The sequence below is a fragment of the Biomphalaria glabrata genome, chromosome 6 (assembly GCF_947242115.1).
Source record: "Biomphalaria glabrata chromosome 6, xgBioGlab47.1, whole genome shotgun sequence".
Classification (NCBI taxonomy): domain Eukaryota; kingdom Metazoa; phylum Mollusca; class Gastropoda; family Planorbidae; genus Biomphalaria; species Biomphalaria glabrata.
In genome coordinates, this window is record NC_074716.1 from 40,288,869 (window position 1) to 40,309,086 (window position 20,218).

The window sequence follows — 20,218 nt, forward strand, 5'->3', positions numbered from 1 at the left end:
TAAATAATATAGTAGATTTTATTAATATAAAATGGTGTTTTCAGCAAAATCAAACTAAAAAAAACAAAAACAAAAAAACTCTTTTCACTCCTGACATAATGGAGCCGTCTCTCGTTCGTAACATAGATTATGACAGAGACGCTTATCTTGCATTATTATGCAAGATTCACAATTAATGATCCCGTTCTTCATCACCTTGGAAACACACACACACACACGCTCACTCACTCCATGACACTTTCTGAGTATTTCTTTAGGTTGTGTTTATGTATTTGTAAATTTTGGTTTAATGTTGTAAGTAAAGAATGTTATATAAGGAATTAATCTACTAAAAGAACACAACTATCCACAAAAAACAACAACAAAGATGCTTTATATATTTGAAAAGTAAATGGATTTTAAAGAATCTTTTTCCAGTCTGGTGCAGATGCATTTCGACAGAGCCCCGACATTGCAGATCTAATGCAGATATTTTGTTTTCATTTCATGCATTAACAAAGTCACTATGGACACGATCCGATTTGTGACGTGAATAAGAAATCCAAATGATTCTATTAATTCAATGGTAGGGCCTAGCCTACCGACTGTAAAATGCCCTGTCTCTGTACTGCTACTACAGCCCAATACGGTGCCCACACCAAATGTGGGAAATTTTTATGCCTCAGCCTGTAGTATTGCTACTTGCTTGCTGGGAGTTAGCGAAACTCTCCCCATCTATGGGCAGACGATGTTTGCGATCAGGTGTTGAACAGTTGACCTTTAAATGTCTTTGCCTTGCCTTTGCGATACTGTTAAGGCTGTTCTATATTGTTTGAAATAAAATATATAACACAAGTTTCCACAGTCAATGGTGATATATGAATTAAGACATGCTTGAAAAATTAACGTTCTTTCCTAGTGCTATTAAAGCCAGCCAGGAAAACCAGTGACTTGGCAGAATTTAAGTCATTGGTTAACATGCACGACTAGATGAATGACGCGTAGGACGTAACCATCTTCTTTTTTGAAGCAATGTCTGTACTATATAAGATAAGAAGATAAGACATCAGAGCCCACAAATATTATTTATGCAAAAGAAAATAAAGAAATTCCTAAACTTAACTTTTTAATAACTATTTGTGTATTTTTAAAATATAAATGTGAAACTTACACAGGTATCAAAATCCACATTTTTCATGCATTGACATAAATAAAATCAAAGAATTTTTTTACAATTAAACCATTTATGGACATAATATTTTTCACAGAATAATTTCAATATCTAGTTTTTTCATAATAACACTGATGTAAAAAATCATAATACTTCAACGAAGAATGCAGATCGAAGTTGACTCATAACAAGAAAAATATATAAATTATTTTGTTTAAAGATAATACCTCTTTTATATAGCATTGAGAGTGATTATTTTGCTCTCAATAACTAATGAATGTTGGAATATTGAAAAGATAAAAAAAAGATTTTACACCGCCATATTTCCAAATTCCTCCTATCCCCCGGAAAAAAAACTCCTGGCTAAGTGAATGTATAAATATGCAACACTTTGTAATATTCTAATGATATGCCTTTAGATCTAAACCTAGAAGACGATGCACACTACGTTCCTGAAAATAATCTTTTTTAACTCTCTAAGGCAACACACCACTCGGTACCACATTTTACAAAGAAAAAAAAACAGACACATCATCAACCCATCGTTTGAATTATTTATATTTCGCGGAGGCTGAGCGGTAGAGCGCTTGGCTTCCAAACTAGATGTCCCAGCTTCCAATCCTAGTGAAGATTGAGATTTTTTAATTTCGGGATTTTTGGATGCCTATGAGTCCATCTAGCTTTAATGGGTACCTGACATTTTTTGGGGGAAAGTGTAGGTGGTTGGTCGTTGTGCTGACCACATGACACCCTTGTTAATCTTTGGCCACAGAATCAGATGGCTTTCACACCATCTGCCTAGTTAATCGAAAGGTCTGAAAGGGGAAATGTCTCTATCATTATAAAACACTTTGGTGTTTCTGAGATAGTCCCGAGTTTGTATTTTGGAAATGTATTACGGGCCATAAAGTCGTTCATAATTTCGTTCCCTCATAAAGGGAAGTTATGCTGGAAATACAATCAATATATATATAAGATATATATATATATAATATAATATAATACATTTAAAAAACAAAGCATATATTATGTGTAATTGTATCGATTACTTTGGATCAATCATCTAATTATAATTTTTTAATTGATCTAGACTACTACTACTAAATCTAACCGATTGGAAAAATGTTTACCAACTGTTCTTTGTTTAGCACGAGTTCATGGTTTAAGCTTGCAGACTGCGCTATGGTCACTTGTCCAGTTGTTCAGTTGGGACAAAGGGGGGATAGAAACAAAAGGGTATTTATGAGAATGATACCGTAATCCTTTGAAAAGTATTTTATAAAAAAAAAGTTGTATGATTTGAATTACCTTTTGCTAATTTCAAACTTGTACTCTACACTTAATTCAAAATGGGGACTGATTCAACTCATGCCATCACATCTGTCCTGTATAATTTCTTTCCCTAGTTCGATACCAAACAAAATAATTAATTATCAATAATCGATTAACTAATTGGTTAATTTTTTAAATTTATTCTTGATTTATTGATTTTTCTTTTGTGAGGTTTTGAATTTTAATGTGCTATAATTGTATCCTGTATCAGTGTGGAAAAATGTAGCCCCAAAACATACCACAGACCTTCTGGTCTAGTTAGGGCCTAGACATACCACATTGTCAAGTTTTAAAAATACTGTCATGAATTTAAAAAATAAATTTACACGCATAACTGAACATTCAGGTTTGATCATGCATATCGATTTTGACATCATAAATTGGATCGATATAGCAGCTTGAGATGACTCTATTTGTACAGATCTCCGAGTACTGACACATCTCTTGAGGAACATTATACAGGGAAGACGATGTCCTTGTCATGGTTGACTGAATGTTATTGACAGCATCTACAGATACAATCAGATAAAAAAGATCATCTTATAAACATGCTTGCATTAAAACAATTTTCTACAATACAAAATTCGCTGAGGACTCACAATATATTGAAGATTTATATCTGTGGCGGATTTGGTGTTTCTGGGGTACATATCATAGGAAGTGGTATTTAGCTACAGCTATTTATTTGGTATTTCTTGTGGCGGCACAGATGGGTGTTTGTGTAGTCAGGCGACGCAAATCGCCCCAGCCCAGCGCTAGACGAGTGGTCAACCATGACGTGTTTCGACGGTCAGCCGAGACGACTGTCAACATGACGGTTCGTGAAGGATCAGCGTCTTGAACAGAGCTCAGGAGCGTCACGAGGGATGTAGTCATCTGACCACCCATAATGGTCGAGCGACGTTCTGTCCGGTTCTAGAAGGCCATTAGGGACCCTATATAAAGAGCAATGGTATCAGAGTCGAAGAGATATTTGTACAGTGTACGAGTTGCCAATTGTACAGTGCTGACTGTTATTTATTGACCATTAAACCGTTACGTTATTTTGGAGCCCTGAGTTGTCAAGTTCTTTCAGTTGGTGGTGTCGTGCGTTGCAGTTTGCTGAGAGCCTGGATAGTGAGATTCGTTACAATATCATTGGAAGTGTTGATTTAGCTACAGCTACGTATTTTTAAAAAGTCTATGGAACTATGTGTGCACCCTAGAACACTGCACAAAGTAGTTATTATTTAGTTGTAAGATTGATTTTCCTTATGGTGTTCATAACATTCTTAATGTATCTCTTTTTTGTTTTGTTTTTTAAACGTTTTTCATAAGGATACCCACCATGAAGAGAAAAAAAAATCTGAATTCAAACCTCTGCAATATGCAGCTACAATCATGGGAAAGGCTTGGGCCTCCAGAGTCGAAAAAAAATCAGGAGCCGGAGACCGGTAGGCAGTTTGTAGCACCCTGGCCCAGCCTGCGACGCCGCTGACCACAAAATGTATCGGCACTACTATGAGATGATCCATACTGGCTCCGCGACTTAAAAAGGCCGTACAACTCAGATTTCTCTATATAGCTTTTTAAATTTATGTTCTAGATCTAGAACGTAGGATAAAAAATTAGAACTTTTATCCTGAAATACTCCACTAGTTTTTATTAACATTTCTGTATGTCAGTGTTTCCAAAACGTATTTCCTTAACGAAGCACCTTAAACATTCTGCTTTATTTTTTTAGAGAGATTAATTCACCGTCGTGGCCTACTAGTTAATTGTCCCAATAGTTCGAGGAACACCTATTTAGGCGTCGCGGAACACTAGGGTTCCGCGGAACACAGTTTGGGAAACACCGCTGTATATTTTATTCCGAAGAGAGAATAATGGCGATTAAGACATGGGCTACAAGAAGAAATCAATGTACCTCTTTCTTTACATGTCAAGTATTTGTGAAAATCTACACGGTCACTATGTAAGTCATTGTAGTCCCTGGGGCTGAAATTACAAGAAGCAAAGCAAATAAGACAAAAGTTTAATTTGTTTATTTTACATCACATAGACTGACATAGACAATAGTCTTTTTCAATAAAAATCACGAATGCTTAAGTCACGATAGTTCAAAATACTTATTTTACTTAGGACTCCAGTATCCCGTTACTCCAGAATTTCAAGACTCTAAGGGGGAAAAAAAAGACACAAGGCTATTTCTTCGTTTTGTCATTAACTTGTGTTCCTTGTAATGCCAATGACTGGTGCCTAAACCCTTCGGGCAGGAAGGGCCCGTTAGCTTTGGTTGGCTACCCATATAACAGGTGGAGAACTCTCTGAATTCAAACCTTTGCTGTTTTGCGACTATGCTCAGACATGGGAAAGGCTTGGTGCAACAACCCCGAGAAAAAAAATATCAGGACCTGGCGACCTTGTAGCAGATTAGTGCTAGCAGGCTTTAGCAGAACCTGTGATACCAAACTGTATCGGATTTTCTTTGGACACATCAGTTTAGTGGTGTGTGTGTGGGGAATGGGAGCTGTGTGAATGACATCGTTCTGACTAGTAGCGGCCTTAGGGGGTGGCAAGTGGGGCAACCTCCCAGGCCCCGAGCCTGAGGGGGGGGGGCCGCAATCGGAGATTTTATTGTCACAAACTTGATCACTACATATTTTCCTAATAAAATCTGATTGGACGTCGAAGTTTAAATACAAAATAAACTCTTGGGATTGGTTGCTTCCGCCTAAGTGATTTATAGGCTATTGTGCATAGACATCGTGGTGCCATGAAAGTATTTTTTTTTTTACTTTTTTAACTTGAAAGAAAAATCTTTTATGTAGAACAATCATAATACAGTGTTTAATGCACTTAAGCGACCAATAGTACTTACGTAAAGTACTATGTTTTGTAACAAAAAAAAAAGGGCCACAGCGTTAAAGTGGGCATACTGAATTGTTATTGTTACAGCGTTAGATACGGATTAGCCCGCTAGCGTGATGTGGAACGAAATATATAATCTACCTTTACCGCTAAGGGCCCCCCACAAGACACTCGCCCAGGGCCCATATGCTGGCCCTGAGACTATATCTATACCGTACCACATCACGCTTACTGATTCGTCCGCCCCTAACACTGTAGGTCTTATTTTCGATAATAAACATAGTACCTTAGGTAGGTACTGTACTAATAACATACTGTATTGTTCCGCTTGAAAGGTTTCACCTTTTAAGGTTAAAAAACGTAATTGATGATTCAGAAACATTTTGCATGAAAAATCAACAAACTAGATACTACTAATTTCTGCTAAGTACGCTTGAGTAGGGAAGTGACTACTAATCAAGGAGAAGAACCATAACTCTTGCAAGAACCAAATAGTTGCTTAGACGGTCACAGACGGATTGAGTTACGGAACTTGCCTGGCTTGTCCCTTGTGCACAAATAACAATATTCTGTATCTTCTCTCCCAATGCGCGTTCCAAATGCCGAAGCCAAATTTATGTTCCTAAGAACAAGATGTCCGATAGAAGTTACAGTTGTACGCAGATCTCACTTTCGCGGCGGGGCTCTACCACGGGTCTTTAAAATAAATAATGAAATAAAAATACTGTCGCGTTTGTTTTGTTTTTTTAACACGGGTTTCCCACGGCCACCCGATGTCTATGTACAGTAGTGTACAGTAGCCTACCCGATGTCTATGTACAGTAGTGTACAGTAGCCTACCCGATGTCTATGTACAGTAGTGTACAGTAGCCTATTGCAAAAAGAAAAAGAATAATTTCATCGCCAAACATTCTGGATGCTGATTGGCCGAACTAACAGTCTAGCACATGAACTGGTTCAATCGAGACCACCGTTATAGTAGGCCTCAACTCTGACCTGCGACGACGTCTAGACTAATAGCTCGTTGCCCGTCACAAGGTGGTGACTTCAGAAATAGTTATCTAGGTGATTAAAGTGTTAAGGGGCGTCTTGTGACACTGTTCGTATTCAAAAATCACGTACGTATGTAAAATATAATACCGAGGAATTTACCATAGCCTAGCTAGCAAGTGGTTCAACCTTTTTCAACCCACGCGTTTTCCAAATCAGATCTGATTGGATATCGCTTATTTAAAACATATACGTTAATTGGTCGCTTCCTGTTACTTGTTGTTATTGATGCTAAGGTGAACTGTTAAACAATGATAGTTCCCTACAATAGACAGGTCATAAAATGTTGTCTTCACCGAAACTGAACGGTATAGAAACTGAACATTGTTGTGTTAAAGGGTTGCATGGTAATTGGTATCATTTAGATGCCGGGAATGCTCCCAAAATTTGAGTAAGAAATCCTAGTTAATGAGAACTGTACTGGATTGCGAAGCTGTAGGTGACAAGGAAATCTACGAACTCGGAGCCCCCCTCAGGCCTGGGGTGGTTGCCCCACTTGCCACCCCCTAGGGCTGCTACTGGTAGTAGCAGTGGTTCCTTAGATATTAGTTTGAGAAAACCAAATTTAGAAATTCATGGCTAGTTTTGTTGACTGTGGTCCGGTCGAAGTTTCGGGCGAGTGATACCCGAACTATGGCCCGAGAGCCATATCAGGCCCGTAATGAAATCGTATCCAGCACTTTCAAACTTCTGCTCACAGTGCTTAATAAATAAATAGAGGTTGAGTTCCATTAGACTCAACGATTTGTCCGGCAATGTAGTCCGCGACAAGCGAATCGAAAATGTAAATAGTTTCCAGACCCATTAAGGTTTGACATCCCTGACCTGACCAATGTTCTTTTACATTTTCAGAAGTGAAAATATTTTAATCCTTTCACTACAACGTACAGTAGAGCGGTGTTTATTTCATGCGTTTATGAGTACACTTCAAAATTCTCTTGTTATACTAAAATTATTCCTTTAAAAGCATTCACGCAAAGCGTGATTTCCGAATCCTCAAAACGTAAGCACAATAAGCCACAGAGGGTCAGTCCTATTGGATTCGAAAATTAATATTTTTTTAAGTGGCCCGTGGAAAGCGTGTTGGAAATGACAGTAAATATAATTTAATTTAAACGTTTTTTCATCTATTTGTTGAACCATTTGAAACTATTTGTGGAAGAGATGAAGCGTAGCATCGAAATATTCAGACTAATTATGACTCTTAGCTAGCGGTGTTGAGATAAGACTACTAAGCGTCCCGAGACATGACGTTAAACTGCGCTTCTCTTTTCTTAGCGCTTTTAAAGCTCAAAAGTGGCCTACGTCTTTTCTATCCATATGTCTGCCTCTTCTTTACCTCAGTCTGCCATCATTACCCATTACTCTGTCTCCTTATATTAAAAATCTCCGGGATTATGGGCATGACATGGCCTCAATTCTGTCGATGTGCCAAAAACTCAATCAAATCAAATCACACGACTAAGAGAAGTGACTCATGCCTGCAGTGCTGACTTTATTAAGTAGATCAAATTGCGAGAGTCTTTGTAGTGAGACAGAAAAGCTTTGAACTCTGTTATTGACAGCAGACTTCTAGAGTATAGTCACTGTGACAATTTTTAGGACATCTATGTTTTGCTTCAGATTGGAGCAGGGGTTCTCAACCTGTGGATCACGACCCCCTTGGGGGTCGATTGACGATTTGCCAGGGGTCGCCTAAGACCATCGAAAATATGGATTGTTATTGTCTATTCTTCTATTGCTGTATGTGTGTGTGGGAGGGGGGTCGAGGCAGAGTGGGGGAGCATAAAAGGTTGAGAACCGCTGGATTAGAGGCATAGTAGTAAATGTACATCTTGTTGTTTTAAAACTGGTTCTGCTCATTATTATTAACTACAGTCTTTACATTTCAAATTGTAGTCATTTTCTCCACACACAGATGTAAAAACACGTTTAATAACCACAATGATCAAAGGATAATTCGTCACATACATTCAGGTAATTATTTACGTCTAGAGAAGAATAACAATAAAGATCTACATCTGTAAAGAGATATACATTGAATAAAAACTGGAACTAAAGAAAGTGACGCAACGAAAAAAAAGTGTTCATTACTGCTTAATCGGAAAGAATTATTGTTTTGTACTTCAGACATTAAAATGTCGGCTTTCAGAGACATTGTTGGTAGTAATTGCGTGTAAAAAAATAATGTTTGGTAAATTTTACTATGAAGTATCATTTCGTTACAGCAAGCGGGATAATGAGTGATTATGAATGAATGAATGAAGTTTGGCCAGAACCAAGAATTGTATTTTGTAGATAGCAATGTTTCCGGAAAGACAGCATAAGAAGACTTTTTATCATTAAATACGAATGTAGTCGATCTCTAATAAACAGACGTGTTTATTTATACCATTTTCTTGTTCTATCTACAATGAACCATTAATGTTCATTCATTGACATTGTTTAAGAATCTATCATGATAATTTTTTTTATTCTAGCTCCAATCTCTCACATTGCTAAATACTTTAAGTAACATTTACTGGTGGATTGAGAAACGCTGGACAATTGTCTAAGACGGACTATATACCAGACAAAAAGAACATTAAAATCTGTTATAAACATGATTTTAAACCAGGGCTTGAAAAGTATATAGATTTCCATTTGTTACCACTTGTTGGACAGACAAAACGTGTCCAATACCATTACCTGTGTTTGCAGTTAGAACGTCTTCCTCTGGTAGCTAGTACTGTCAAACAGATGGCCATCAGAGCAATCACTACAACTGATACCGTTAAACTGACGATTAGAGGCATGTACAAAGCTGTAAATAAATAAATTTAGTAAAAAGCATGCTGGGAAGAGATTGTAGTAATACATATGGAATCAATCGTTTCAATGTGGCAAATACAACTCTGGTTTTGACTGAAACATCCGCAGCTCTGGATTTCCCAATATGCAACATGAGCTAGAGCTTCTTGGGACCCCAAAAATATTGTTCGAATGATCAATTCACTCATTTATAATAGTTACATATGTTACTTTAAATTAAATGCAGGTAATTTCAAAAATTGTAAATAAATATTTTATTATCCATATATTAATTGCATATCACTTAAACTCTCTATATAACCGAATATCATATTTAGCAATGACATAATGTGCATATAAAGAGCCCCATATTTCAAAGTTGCTGAGGGCATTTTCAAGTCTAAATCCAGCCCAGCAAATACAATTTCGTTACCTAAGAGTCATCGACCATACCTCCTTTCACCCTTTCTCTAGACCTTAAGGGAAAATCTGCTTTTAGTACTGTGTGTCCTGTCCGTCCGCACGTCACGTTTTCAAAAACTAGTCAAGCTTTTTTTTAAATCCAATTTTATCAAATGTAGCTTCCTAAGATTAAGTGCAACATCCTGAGCCCTCGCGGCGGCCCTGAGGTTCATATTTAAAATGAATCATGCTAACCTGATTGTCCTATAAGGAATATACACTATTTATAAAACGATACTTTACAGCGTTCTTTGTGACACAGCATGGTGCAGGGAACAAGGGAAAGCGCGAGACTTTATTTCTTCCTTATCACGTGCAATTGTAGTCCGTAGATTCTCAAGTCCACGTGAAGTTAGGGCTCCTATTACCATTCAGCTTTTCAATTTTCTCTCATGGATGTTTTCAAGGGCGGGCCACAATGAGGGGTTAGGAAAAATGGCATGCACCAGATGTTACAATTATTTTCTATCTCTTAGTCCACATGTATAAAAATCATGCAATGAATCTTCACGTTGGCTGAATTCAGACTCGTGACAATCAGAAATTCGGGCGAAGCAGGACGATTAGGCGCAGCCGCTTTGGCGCGGCCGTTTTGGTGCGAAGGTCGTTTTGGCGCAGCCGTTTTGGCGCAATTTGTTTTGGTCACATTATTTACGTTAATTGTATTATTTCGTTTAAAAGAATGAGACATATCTATGTTGTGTATGAGTGTTTGTGTTTAGACATATTTTCCATGTACAGAACAAGAGATATGTTTGTTCGTTATTTTTGGTATCAAAGTTTGTTATTTAATTATTGTTAAATCACTAACAGTACACAAGACCAGGCAACCATCCATACTTCACGGTATGCGTGCATGGGGGGAGGGGGAGGGGGGAAGAATGTATGCCTTGTTTATATGGTTTATGGTATAATATAGTTAAAAAACTGTTTATTATACATTTTTAAACACACTTTTAAGCGAAAAAATTTGTAGTTTTTGAACATTATATTTCTAATAAGTTGAATAATTATTTTTGTGTCTGCTAACTAAATTTATTTTATGTTAACTTTAACAATGTCCATTAATCAATGTGACTTATCATTTTGTCTTTTCCTCGCTTCGACTGGACTTTTTCCATTGTTTATATAGACTGCCACCAGAAAAAAAAAATAATAGAATGAGATGGCGAAAGTTTTGCCAGTCTGTAGCGTGCTGGACAAATGATTAGTGAATGGTCCAAACTACGTGAACTTCTAAAGTCGTAGGGGCGAAGAGGTTGAAAGAGAGGGGTAGAGGGGTATGTCTTGGGCCGCTCACGGAATTAAAGATTAAGGATTATGAATTCACACCTAGGGAGTCAAGTGAAGTGCTAGAAACAGATAGTCGTCTTTGTCACATACTAGTTTTAGGAAACCATTGTGACATGAAGTGAGCTTGTAATCATTTAATTATCTCGTGCCTTTTTTCACCAAGAAATTGGTGGTCTGTGACTGACCACGAGGGGAAAACCTCAGTTGACTTTTGGCTCCAGTAGAGTAGGGAGTTGTGCATTTTTCTCTGTGTAATATCGTGTAATGTAAAATGACTTAGAGATTTGATTTGATAGTTGTGTACCCAAGATTATTCTATTGGATTTATGTTAGACAAAATATATATTTCTTGATGGCTGGATTTGCCAAGTTATTATGTACTATTTTGTAACGATTAATAAATGTTTTGTCTGCTGAGAAAGTGTTGCTTCTAAAGATACTTGAGTCGTGGTCTAATTACTCAGCAGTCTTAGTAGCAATGCGCTACAACAAATTTGATGAGGACAAAGTTATTCAATGTTGACACAGAGAACATTCTAACAAGGCCAGAAGATGCCCTAATATAATACATAATCAGATCACACCACTGGGACTTGACAGTCTTACCCGTGAAAGAGTATGTAGTCAAGAAGAGTGCTAGAAACAGATTATCATCTTACCCGTGAGAGAGTATGAGCAAGGAGTGAAATGTGCCCAGGGACGGGTTAGGTGTCAAAGGTAATGACCAGTCAGATGGAGATGATCGGTGCTGGTCTTGTCTTCATTTGTTTTACTTAACCTGCGTCAAGGGGAGATGTGTCCCCCAAATCACCCCAACCCAATTTCTCAAAAATATATCTTTTTAAAGTATCTTAGCTTGTTCGGATAATAAACTGATGTCAATTCTTTTTATTTTATGTCTTTTGGAAAGAAATCGAAGAATGTCATCTAATGCGCTTAGCAAAACTCACATATAATTATAGGGGAGGGGATAGCACCTCATTACCATTCGGGAATCTGACTTATATATTCATGAAATAAGCAAAACAAAAAACAAATTTGCTGGATGGTGTTAGTATTCATACTATACACATAATATTATAGTAGAGTGAAATAAACATTGTTATAAAAGCTAGGTGATTATTAAATTATCGTTAAATTATACCTCGCGCCTAAATGTCCCTGCGCCAAAACTTGTCGCGCAAAAACGTCTGCGCCAAAACGTCGCGTTCCGGAGTGATCGTAGGCAACATAATAATAATAATTTTAGCCTTTATATAGCGCTACTTTCATGCTTATAGCATGCTCAGAGCGCTATGGTTTAATATCATTTGTGGAACATCTAGGAGAAGGTTTTCCGTGCTGCCTGTAGGCGATCAGTAAACACAACTCTGCTCGAGTCGGGTGTCGAATCTCGAGCCCCCTTCATAGGTAGCCAAGATAATCCAAGTCCAAACGTACTTAGCCTGTCGACCACGCTTCCCACATGCTTTAAATGTACATGTCCTGATCTGTTCAAGTGTTAGTTCTGTCTTTTACCTGCTACGCTTAAGAAAAAATGGCCCCTGGGTTGAACTCATATGATACAATGTTTTGCTTTCAACCATAGATCTAGATAAAAAACTGATTTTGTTTCTTTTTTTCTCCAGAAATGTGACAACTTCACATAGTACAGCCGAACTTCACACGTGTTAAAGACATAAAAGATGATGGCCATTACTTGGCCACAGAGTACTCACCAATCCATTGGTCTACTAGAAAAGAAATTGGGTTATTAATTATTTTTGTAAGAAAAACTTACCATCTTTTTCCTCCTTTGTCCCAGTTGATGTCGCTGTAGTGTACACAAAGTCCATCTGCTGTGTCCCAGTTGATGTCGCTGTAGTGTACACAAAATCCGTCTGGTGTGTCCCAGCTGATGACGCTGTGGTGTTCACAAAGTCCGTCTGCTGTGTCCCAGTTGATGTCGCTGTAGTGTACACAAAATCCGTCTGCAGTGTCCCAGTAGATGGCGCTGTGGTGTACACAAATTAAGTGTGGTGTTTGGTCCCGACATTTGTATTATTTATTTCTGTTTTAATCAGAAAAGGACATTTTATTAGTTGCATTATTATTGCATCCAAATTAAACAATATACCCTAATGCTGTTTAAAAATTAAATTGAGCATTATAAGAATACTGACTGCGATAGATCATTTGCATGTGATATTTTTTAAACGAATTGGTATTGCTCATCTGAAGCTGGTATTATATTTTCAAAAAGCTTATATGAACTAACTCTGTCTGTCTGGTTGTCTGGTAAAACGTTTGTAAACGTTATTTCTAGAACACCCAATCTCGGATCCAACTGAAATTTTGCATAATTATTTCTTTTACCTGACAACAAAAGGATCAATTATAAAATTAACCAATCAGTAAATTAGATATAGGTTATGAATTATTTGGTTATGAATTATTTGTTTGGTATCTCTAACAAGGGAAAGAAATAGTAATTGACTAAAGTGGTGGTATAAGCTGAATTAGTTTCCTTTATATGTCGTCGTCTGTGGTTTAGTGAACACAAACAGGAAATAGGAACAATAGATAACTATGCAAGCTTCCATGTTTATAAACTCTTCACTAGCAGAAGGGTTACCGTGTTGGTTTGCGAAGTCTGAGAAAGCTATAGCCTACGATTTCGAATGCATGTCGTTCACTTTTACCTTCTTTATTGGTACATTTTAAAAAGCGATCACCCAGATACCCCGTTCTTTCTCCCCCCTACCCTTTTCCTACTGGTCAAGACAAATGATAGGATTATAGCGTATTGAAAAAAGCTAAAAGCATGATATTGCGCAAAAAATGTTTGCTAAAATAATTCCAATCGCACAGATTTATTGTTTGTTGGTCTAAATCTATTAGAAAACATGACTGATCCAAAGTAATTGATACAATTACACTTCGTTTAAGCTTTTTCTTTTTAAACGGTATTCTATATGTATTCCTTGTTATATTTTAATTACAAATCAATAAAATTGTGTGATCTCTCGGTTTACAACAATGTCCTTGCGTATTCGGGGGGCAGTAGAAAAATTGTTTGTCATAAACACAAATCCACTTTAGACAAAATGAATATTTTAATATTACAAACTTATAGCGTATAACAAACATCTACTTTAAACATAAGAAATAACCAGTTAGTTAATTAATTATTGGTAATTATTTATTTTGTTTGGTATCTTGAACAAGGGAAAGAAATCGTACTTGAGAGATTTCATCGTATAAGGCGAATTAGTCTTCTACTACCCCTAAGCCATAAGGTGAACTTTTTTATAAACTTAAAACAAGCAATAACAAAAATGCCAAAGCTTAACTAAGGGAGAAGTAACCGCTAATTACTGTCATTTATCTGAAAATTGCAGGGTTTAGCCCCATTTCTGCTGTATAAAAAGAAAACTAATTAATTAGTACTAAAGGATTAACTAATTGCTTCATGTTTGGGTTGATTCGTGTATTGTTATCGACTACAAATAATTATGCAAAATTTGAACTTGATCCGAGAATGAGAAGTGGAGAGAAAGCGTGTCCAAATGTAATAAGGGGACTTAATATATCCACATCTCTCATTAAGTCACATTTACTCCCATTATTATATGTAAAATTAATCACCAACAATGAATTAACTTATTGTTTATTTTCTTGTTATTGATTCATGTCTTGTCAGATTCAAATAAATAATTGTGCACATTTGTAACTTGATCTGAGAATGGGAAATGGGAGAAAAACATGTTCAAACTTGTCGCCAGATGGACAGTGAGTTGATATAAGCTGCGTAAAAACGATTATGTAAACAATTATAATCTTACTCCTGTCTCCCCCCCCCCTCCCCTTTCACAACTGGTCTAGACATATGATAGGATCGTAGCGCATAGAGAAAGCTAAACAAATACAATTGGTAAAAATATTTTTAATCGAACAGTTTACTATGTGTAGTTCAATTGTACATATCATTACAAGAATGATCCAAACTAATTGATAGAATAAACTTAATATAATCTTTTTAAGCATTATTTTAAAATGTTTTTTTTTTTGTCAGCTAATATAGATTACATCTAGATTCCACATCAAGAAGTAGATATAGACTAGATCCTAAGAGTTCTACAATCAGAACTTTAGCTCTAGTGTTACACCTAGATGTTGTATAATAAACAGACAAATAAATAATCGCAAAAGTATGTCATCCCCGCGGGCCGATTCAGAAAATGCGGACTTTCAAGTTCAACTCAAACAAGTAGCTGACAGTACCTTTAATAAATCTTTTTTTTTTTTTAATAATATTTTTAAAATTATTTAATCTTATTTGATTTGAAGTTTGATGATGAAGGTATTGTCTTAAAAAATATTTTTAAATTTGTTTTGCTTTTGTAAATTATGGTTTTAATGTCGACTTGGTCGTATTTTGATTGTTACTATTGTGTTGTTGTTTTAAACGAATGCCTTCTAGAAAACATAAGCCAGGGATAAAAATATATCTGCAGAAAATATATACCTATAACTACGTAAAACATATATCAGCAGAAAATATTGAACTGCAAAGAACATATACTTTCAGAAAACATGTCGGCCTACATGAGGAAATATATATCTGAAGAAAACATAGATTTATACCCGTAGAAAACATATACCCTCGGAAAGCATTTAACATTAATCAAACATACTTGAAAAAAAATGCAAAACAAAACTATCTTCAATCAGCATATACCTGTTAGAGTTGCATTAAAAGTCTCCGTTGTGTCAAACACTGTAAGGAGATTGAGTGAGACGGCCATCTCGAAATTGTATATTACAACCTCACAATGTGGCCATCCACTCAGAAGTTGTGATATATATTTCAACAATTAGTAGTAGTAATAGAAATAACAATGTGGAGAGGATAACATAACTCTCAACAGATCAAGACAAGTCATTACACTAACACAAGATTTGGCAAGTCATATATTATTTATACATTTTCTTAAAGAGAGAGAAAGACAGAGAGACTGACACACACACAGAGATAGACAAGGAGAAATGAGAGAGAGAGAGAGAGAGGGAGAGATGCTCCACTTGGCAAAAATTTTAAGAAAATCTCCACTTAAGTATCAAAACTAAAGTTGTCTTTCATGAGAGGTTCAGACGAGGTTCATACTGGTCTACTTTATATCACTACACTTCTTGTGTTGTTTTTCGCCAGAAGTGCTCTCCGTAAATAATGGATTACAATCGAGATTTAGATCTAGTGTAGATATTCTCCCTCCTCAACGAATACAGTTCAAAACGTTTGTAATTATCATTTGTTAGATCGATCAAATTCTCTAGACCTGATAATTTGACAAACAAAATTCAAGTTTCTGTCTAGGCAATGACACTTGATCGTGGAAACAGGATGTAACTACTCTGTGATTCATGCGGTCACAAGGAGACTAAAAAAACATTTGAATGCAATCTTACATCAGACTTCAGGACAAACTTCGTTTGTAACAAAAAAACAACTTCGGGAAGAATTTCTATGACATAAGAGTTGGCAGTAATTGTGGAATGACACAACCACCATTTTAAATTGACTCCTCCCATTAACTCGTTGGTGTTGGACAACTTCTTGAAACTCTAGGCCAGTGTTTCCCAAACTGTGTTCCGCGAAACCCTAGTGGAATAATTAGCTAATAGGCCACCTCGTGAAATAATCTGTCTCAAAAAAAAGCAAAGTGTTCGCCAAATACTCAGACTATGCGAAGTGTTCCATTAAGGAAAAAGTTTAGAAACCACTGCTCTAGGCAGATGCTCCCTTAAATCACGTGAATAACAGCAATCTTATGACTGAATGGATTTCAAACAGATGCAAATTTGTATCACCATTTTTCCCAGGAGAGCTAAACCTAAAACACTTTGGCTACTGAACGAGACCAAAGGCCGATCAACCCTAAAGAGACCCTTTCATATTCTTTCTCTACACCTATTAGCCGCGCAAATATTCAAAACCCAAATGCACCCCGCCCACCCCAGGATAATGGGTTAATATTGAAAGGCTGAAAGGATTTCATTTACATTCCCGCCTGTGCAATGAACTTGTTTCTATTTAACCTATACGTCACTTTCTACAAACATCTTCACCCGTTGCGTTTGTCGCCTTTGCTAAAGAACTATCTTCGACTACCGCTGCCCAGTTTATCGCCACAAGAGGGCCATCGTTGTTTCGCTAGGACCGAAGTATTTACGAAGGAAACCAACCGACTTTACTTCTTATCAACTTATATCAGCTACCCATTATAGTTAGGTCGACTAAGGAGTGCACTGAAAGATTGAGAAAGATTGTCGAAATTTGAAATTCAAGTCTTCACCTGGATTTGAACTCGATACCCCTCGGTTCGGAGGCAAGGCGTTTTGCTACTCAGGCACCATGCAACTATTGCAACTTTTAACTAGTGATTACATTGTTAATTTTACTCCTGCCAGTCATGCACGTTAACGCGGTGACGTGGTTAAGCCTTTTCAAGAAGACTGCGAAGATTGGTCTTCAAGTATAAGATTATCATGACATCAATAATGTGTTTAAGAGCTGTTTACTGAGTACATGTAACTAGTTACTAGATATTTCTTACTTCTTTCTTACTTTCTGCAAGAACTACCCAGAGCTAAATAATATCAAAACTCTCTCAAAGCACACTAGATGGCTACAAGGTGTTGCCTGTATGTGGGTCTGCTGCCTGTACATACATCTGTTGCCAATACGTACATCTGTTGTCTATATGTGGATCCGTTGCAAGTACGTAGATCTCTTGCCTATATGTGAATATGTTGCCTGTATGTGGATCTGTTGCCTGTATGGTGACCTGTTGCCAGTACATACATCTGTTGGCAGCACGTACATCTGTTGCCTGTATGTAGATCTTGTGCATGTATGTGGATCTGTTGCCATTACGTACATCTGTTGCCTATATATGGATCTGTTGCAAATACGTAAATCTCATGTTTTTATGTGAATCTGTTGCCTGTATGTGGATCTTTTGCCTGTCTGTGGATCTGTTGTCAGTATGTGGATCTGTTGCCAGTATGTGTATTTATTGCCTGTTACCTGTATAGCTTAACAATACCTGGTCAAAATGGAAAAATGATAAATGGCTCATTTAAAAATATACTTTCTATTTATCACTTAACTAATTGAATGAAATACTGCAAGCTGGCTATAATTAAGTTTAGATCTTGACTTAGAGGCAACAATATTATTCATTTAGAAAAGGCTACTTTCCTGTTATTAATCATCTGTATTCATGATTCCATCTTCTACAGCTAGATCTAAATCTTTTAACCTACACTAGTTCTAGATTTAGATGTACCTAACATATCTAGACGACATTTAGAATCTAGATCTAGATTAGAATCAAATAAAAAGGCGGATCTGTAGTGAACAGCAATATGTACACTATTATTGTTAGCCTTAGATTGGACTCCTGATCCTATTTCTCTAGGATTTTTAAGACTAAATGCGTAAAGTAAGATATAGGAATTCTAGATTATGACTATATTGGTCCTGTGCGAAACCCCCATCAATAAGCAGGCCCTAGGTGGCTGCTTACTTTGCCTATGCTTAAGGCCGGCCCTGTATAGTGGACCTCAACACAGACCTGCAACGTCGCAACCTGTTGGTAGTTTAGAGTAACAGCTCCTTGCCATGTCTCAGGTCTGACGTCACGTTGTCGCTCGCAAAGGTTCACACTCCTCTCTACGCAGCAATGTGTGTCCTAAAGAGCGAGGTGCTGATACAGTTTAGGATCGTCAGCGTCACATGCACTGTCAGGATATAGCACTGTGTGTCTCAAAGCTGCTTAAAGGTCACCGGCTCCTGAATGTTTCCTGAATGTTTTAACGGTTAACTCCGGAAGTCTTTCCAGTGATTGGTTTTAGCCGTATGGCAGCAGAAGTTTGAATTCTATTCTGTCTAACCTTATACCACTGCAACCTGCAGTGGGCCCCACACTTTCATAGGCCAATTCTAGGTGTACATTATTAACTTAAACCATTATTACTTATATATAATAACAAGCTTTCCACGTTCTCCTTATTTTCCATGGCCTCCTGGAAAACTGAAATTATTAAACTCTCCTGAAAACCCATAAAAATCTTCTGACAAATAGAAAAAATGGTCATTTTGGGGTGCTAATCGTACGGGCGATTTAAAAAACTGGCATTGTAAGCTTTCATTTCATAAAAATGTATTGCAAAGATGAATGTATGTTCTTATACAAAATCTTAATTTTTACATTATGCCTATCGCTACCCAGACTGGGCCCTGCGAAATTCGTTTCGCATAGGGCCACGCAATTGTTAGGGCCGGCCTTGCTTCTGAGTAGCCAACTAGTTATAAATGGCAGTTTTCATATAACTTATCGTGATCCCATAAAATAACAAACCAACAACTAAAATGTTGTTCAAGATTTAGAGACGCCTTACGGTAGTGTTGTTAGTGGAGATGGCAGAGACAATATTTAAACATTTCTGTTTCAAGAGATTTAGATTCTCTTTCACCCACTGAACTGAATAGCCCCATGCATCTTCTCACAAGACCACACAACATTGAGCTAGACGTCACACGTGTAGGACCCCAGCTGACATCAACTACTTGCCGTTCTCTACACTTCTGCTTCCGGTTTTCATCAGAACTTTCCCCTCCCTCCACACACACTGCCTTTAAAAACGAAAAGGTAGCAGGTTTTTTTTTCTCTTTTTTTTTCGCTTTTGAAATAAAAACTTCGGCTCTAGTGGTGAAAATAGGTCATAGTAAACGAAGTCTCCCAATATATGTATAACTCTCAATTTACTTTCCTTAAATAGTCTCCCTTACACCTATAAAGATAGGTTACTCTTTTTTATTTACCTCCACTAAAAGGGGAACAACTGGCTAAAAAAAACGGTTAGTCACTATCGATGTAAACAGAACGTCCGTGAGTGTGTGTTGGTATTTCCATTAGGGCCCTAGAGTTGGCTGTAGGCTTTACGTTGCTTCTCGCACGCGAGTGCCGTTACAATTTGTTACATTTCCTCCTTGTTAAAAATGTATGTTATACTCTGGACTGCACTGATTATATTTACCGCGATTATGATCAAGCTTTTGATTATGGAATCAGAGTTGCCTTCTAAGGTTCTGCCTGCCAGCCTTAAGTTGTACTCATCCTACGATTACATCATAGGTAAGAAAATAACTTATATTATCTTATACCATCCTATGGTAACTGTTGTAGTGGTCTGAGTGTGGTTATTTACATTATAAATAATAAGATATATTATATTTACGTGTGT

At 37.0% G+C, this 20,218-nt stretch overlaps 2 protein-coding genes across 5 annotated transcripts in view; one reads left to right on the forward strand and one right to left on the reverse strand.

Moving 5' to 3' along the window:
• Positions 1-20,218, reverse strand: part of LOC106056443 (uncharacterized) — a 21,942-nt gene continuing 1,724 nt past the window's right edge. Inside the window, exons 1-6 of one of the 4 annotated variants that reach the window (XM_056033708.1) lie at positions 15,648-16,223; positions 12,708-12,977; positions 9,071-9,185; positions 4,389-4,459; positions 2,809-2,991; positions 1-2,552 (exon numbers count right to left, since the gene is read on the reverse strand). In XM_056033708.1, the coding sequence (XP_055889683.1) occupies positions 2,825-2,991; positions 4,389-4,459; positions 9,071-9,185; positions 12,708-12,762 (408 nt within the window). In that variant the 5' untranslated portion in view covers positions 12,763-12,977; positions 15,648-16,223 and the 3' untranslated portion in view covers positions 1-2,552; positions 2,809-2,824. Of the gene's footprint in view, positions 2,992-4,388; positions 4,460-9,070; positions 9,186-12,707; positions 12,978-15,647; positions 16,228-20,218 lie in introns of those variants that run through there. The other 3 variants (XR_008778660.1, XM_056033705.1, XM_056033709.1) reach the window with 3 other exon arrangements.
• LOC129926947 (glucose dehydrogenase [FAD, quinone]-like) overlaps positions 19,691-20,218 on the forward strand; it is a 12,730-nt gene continuing 12,202 nt past the window's right edge. Inside the window, exon 1 of the mRNA XM_056033704.1 lies at positions 19,691-20,109. Coding sequence (XP_055889679.1) covers positions 19,974-20,109 — 136 coding nt within the window. The 5' untranslated portion in view covers positions 19,691-19,973. The remainder of the gene's footprint in view (positions 20,110-20,218) is intronic.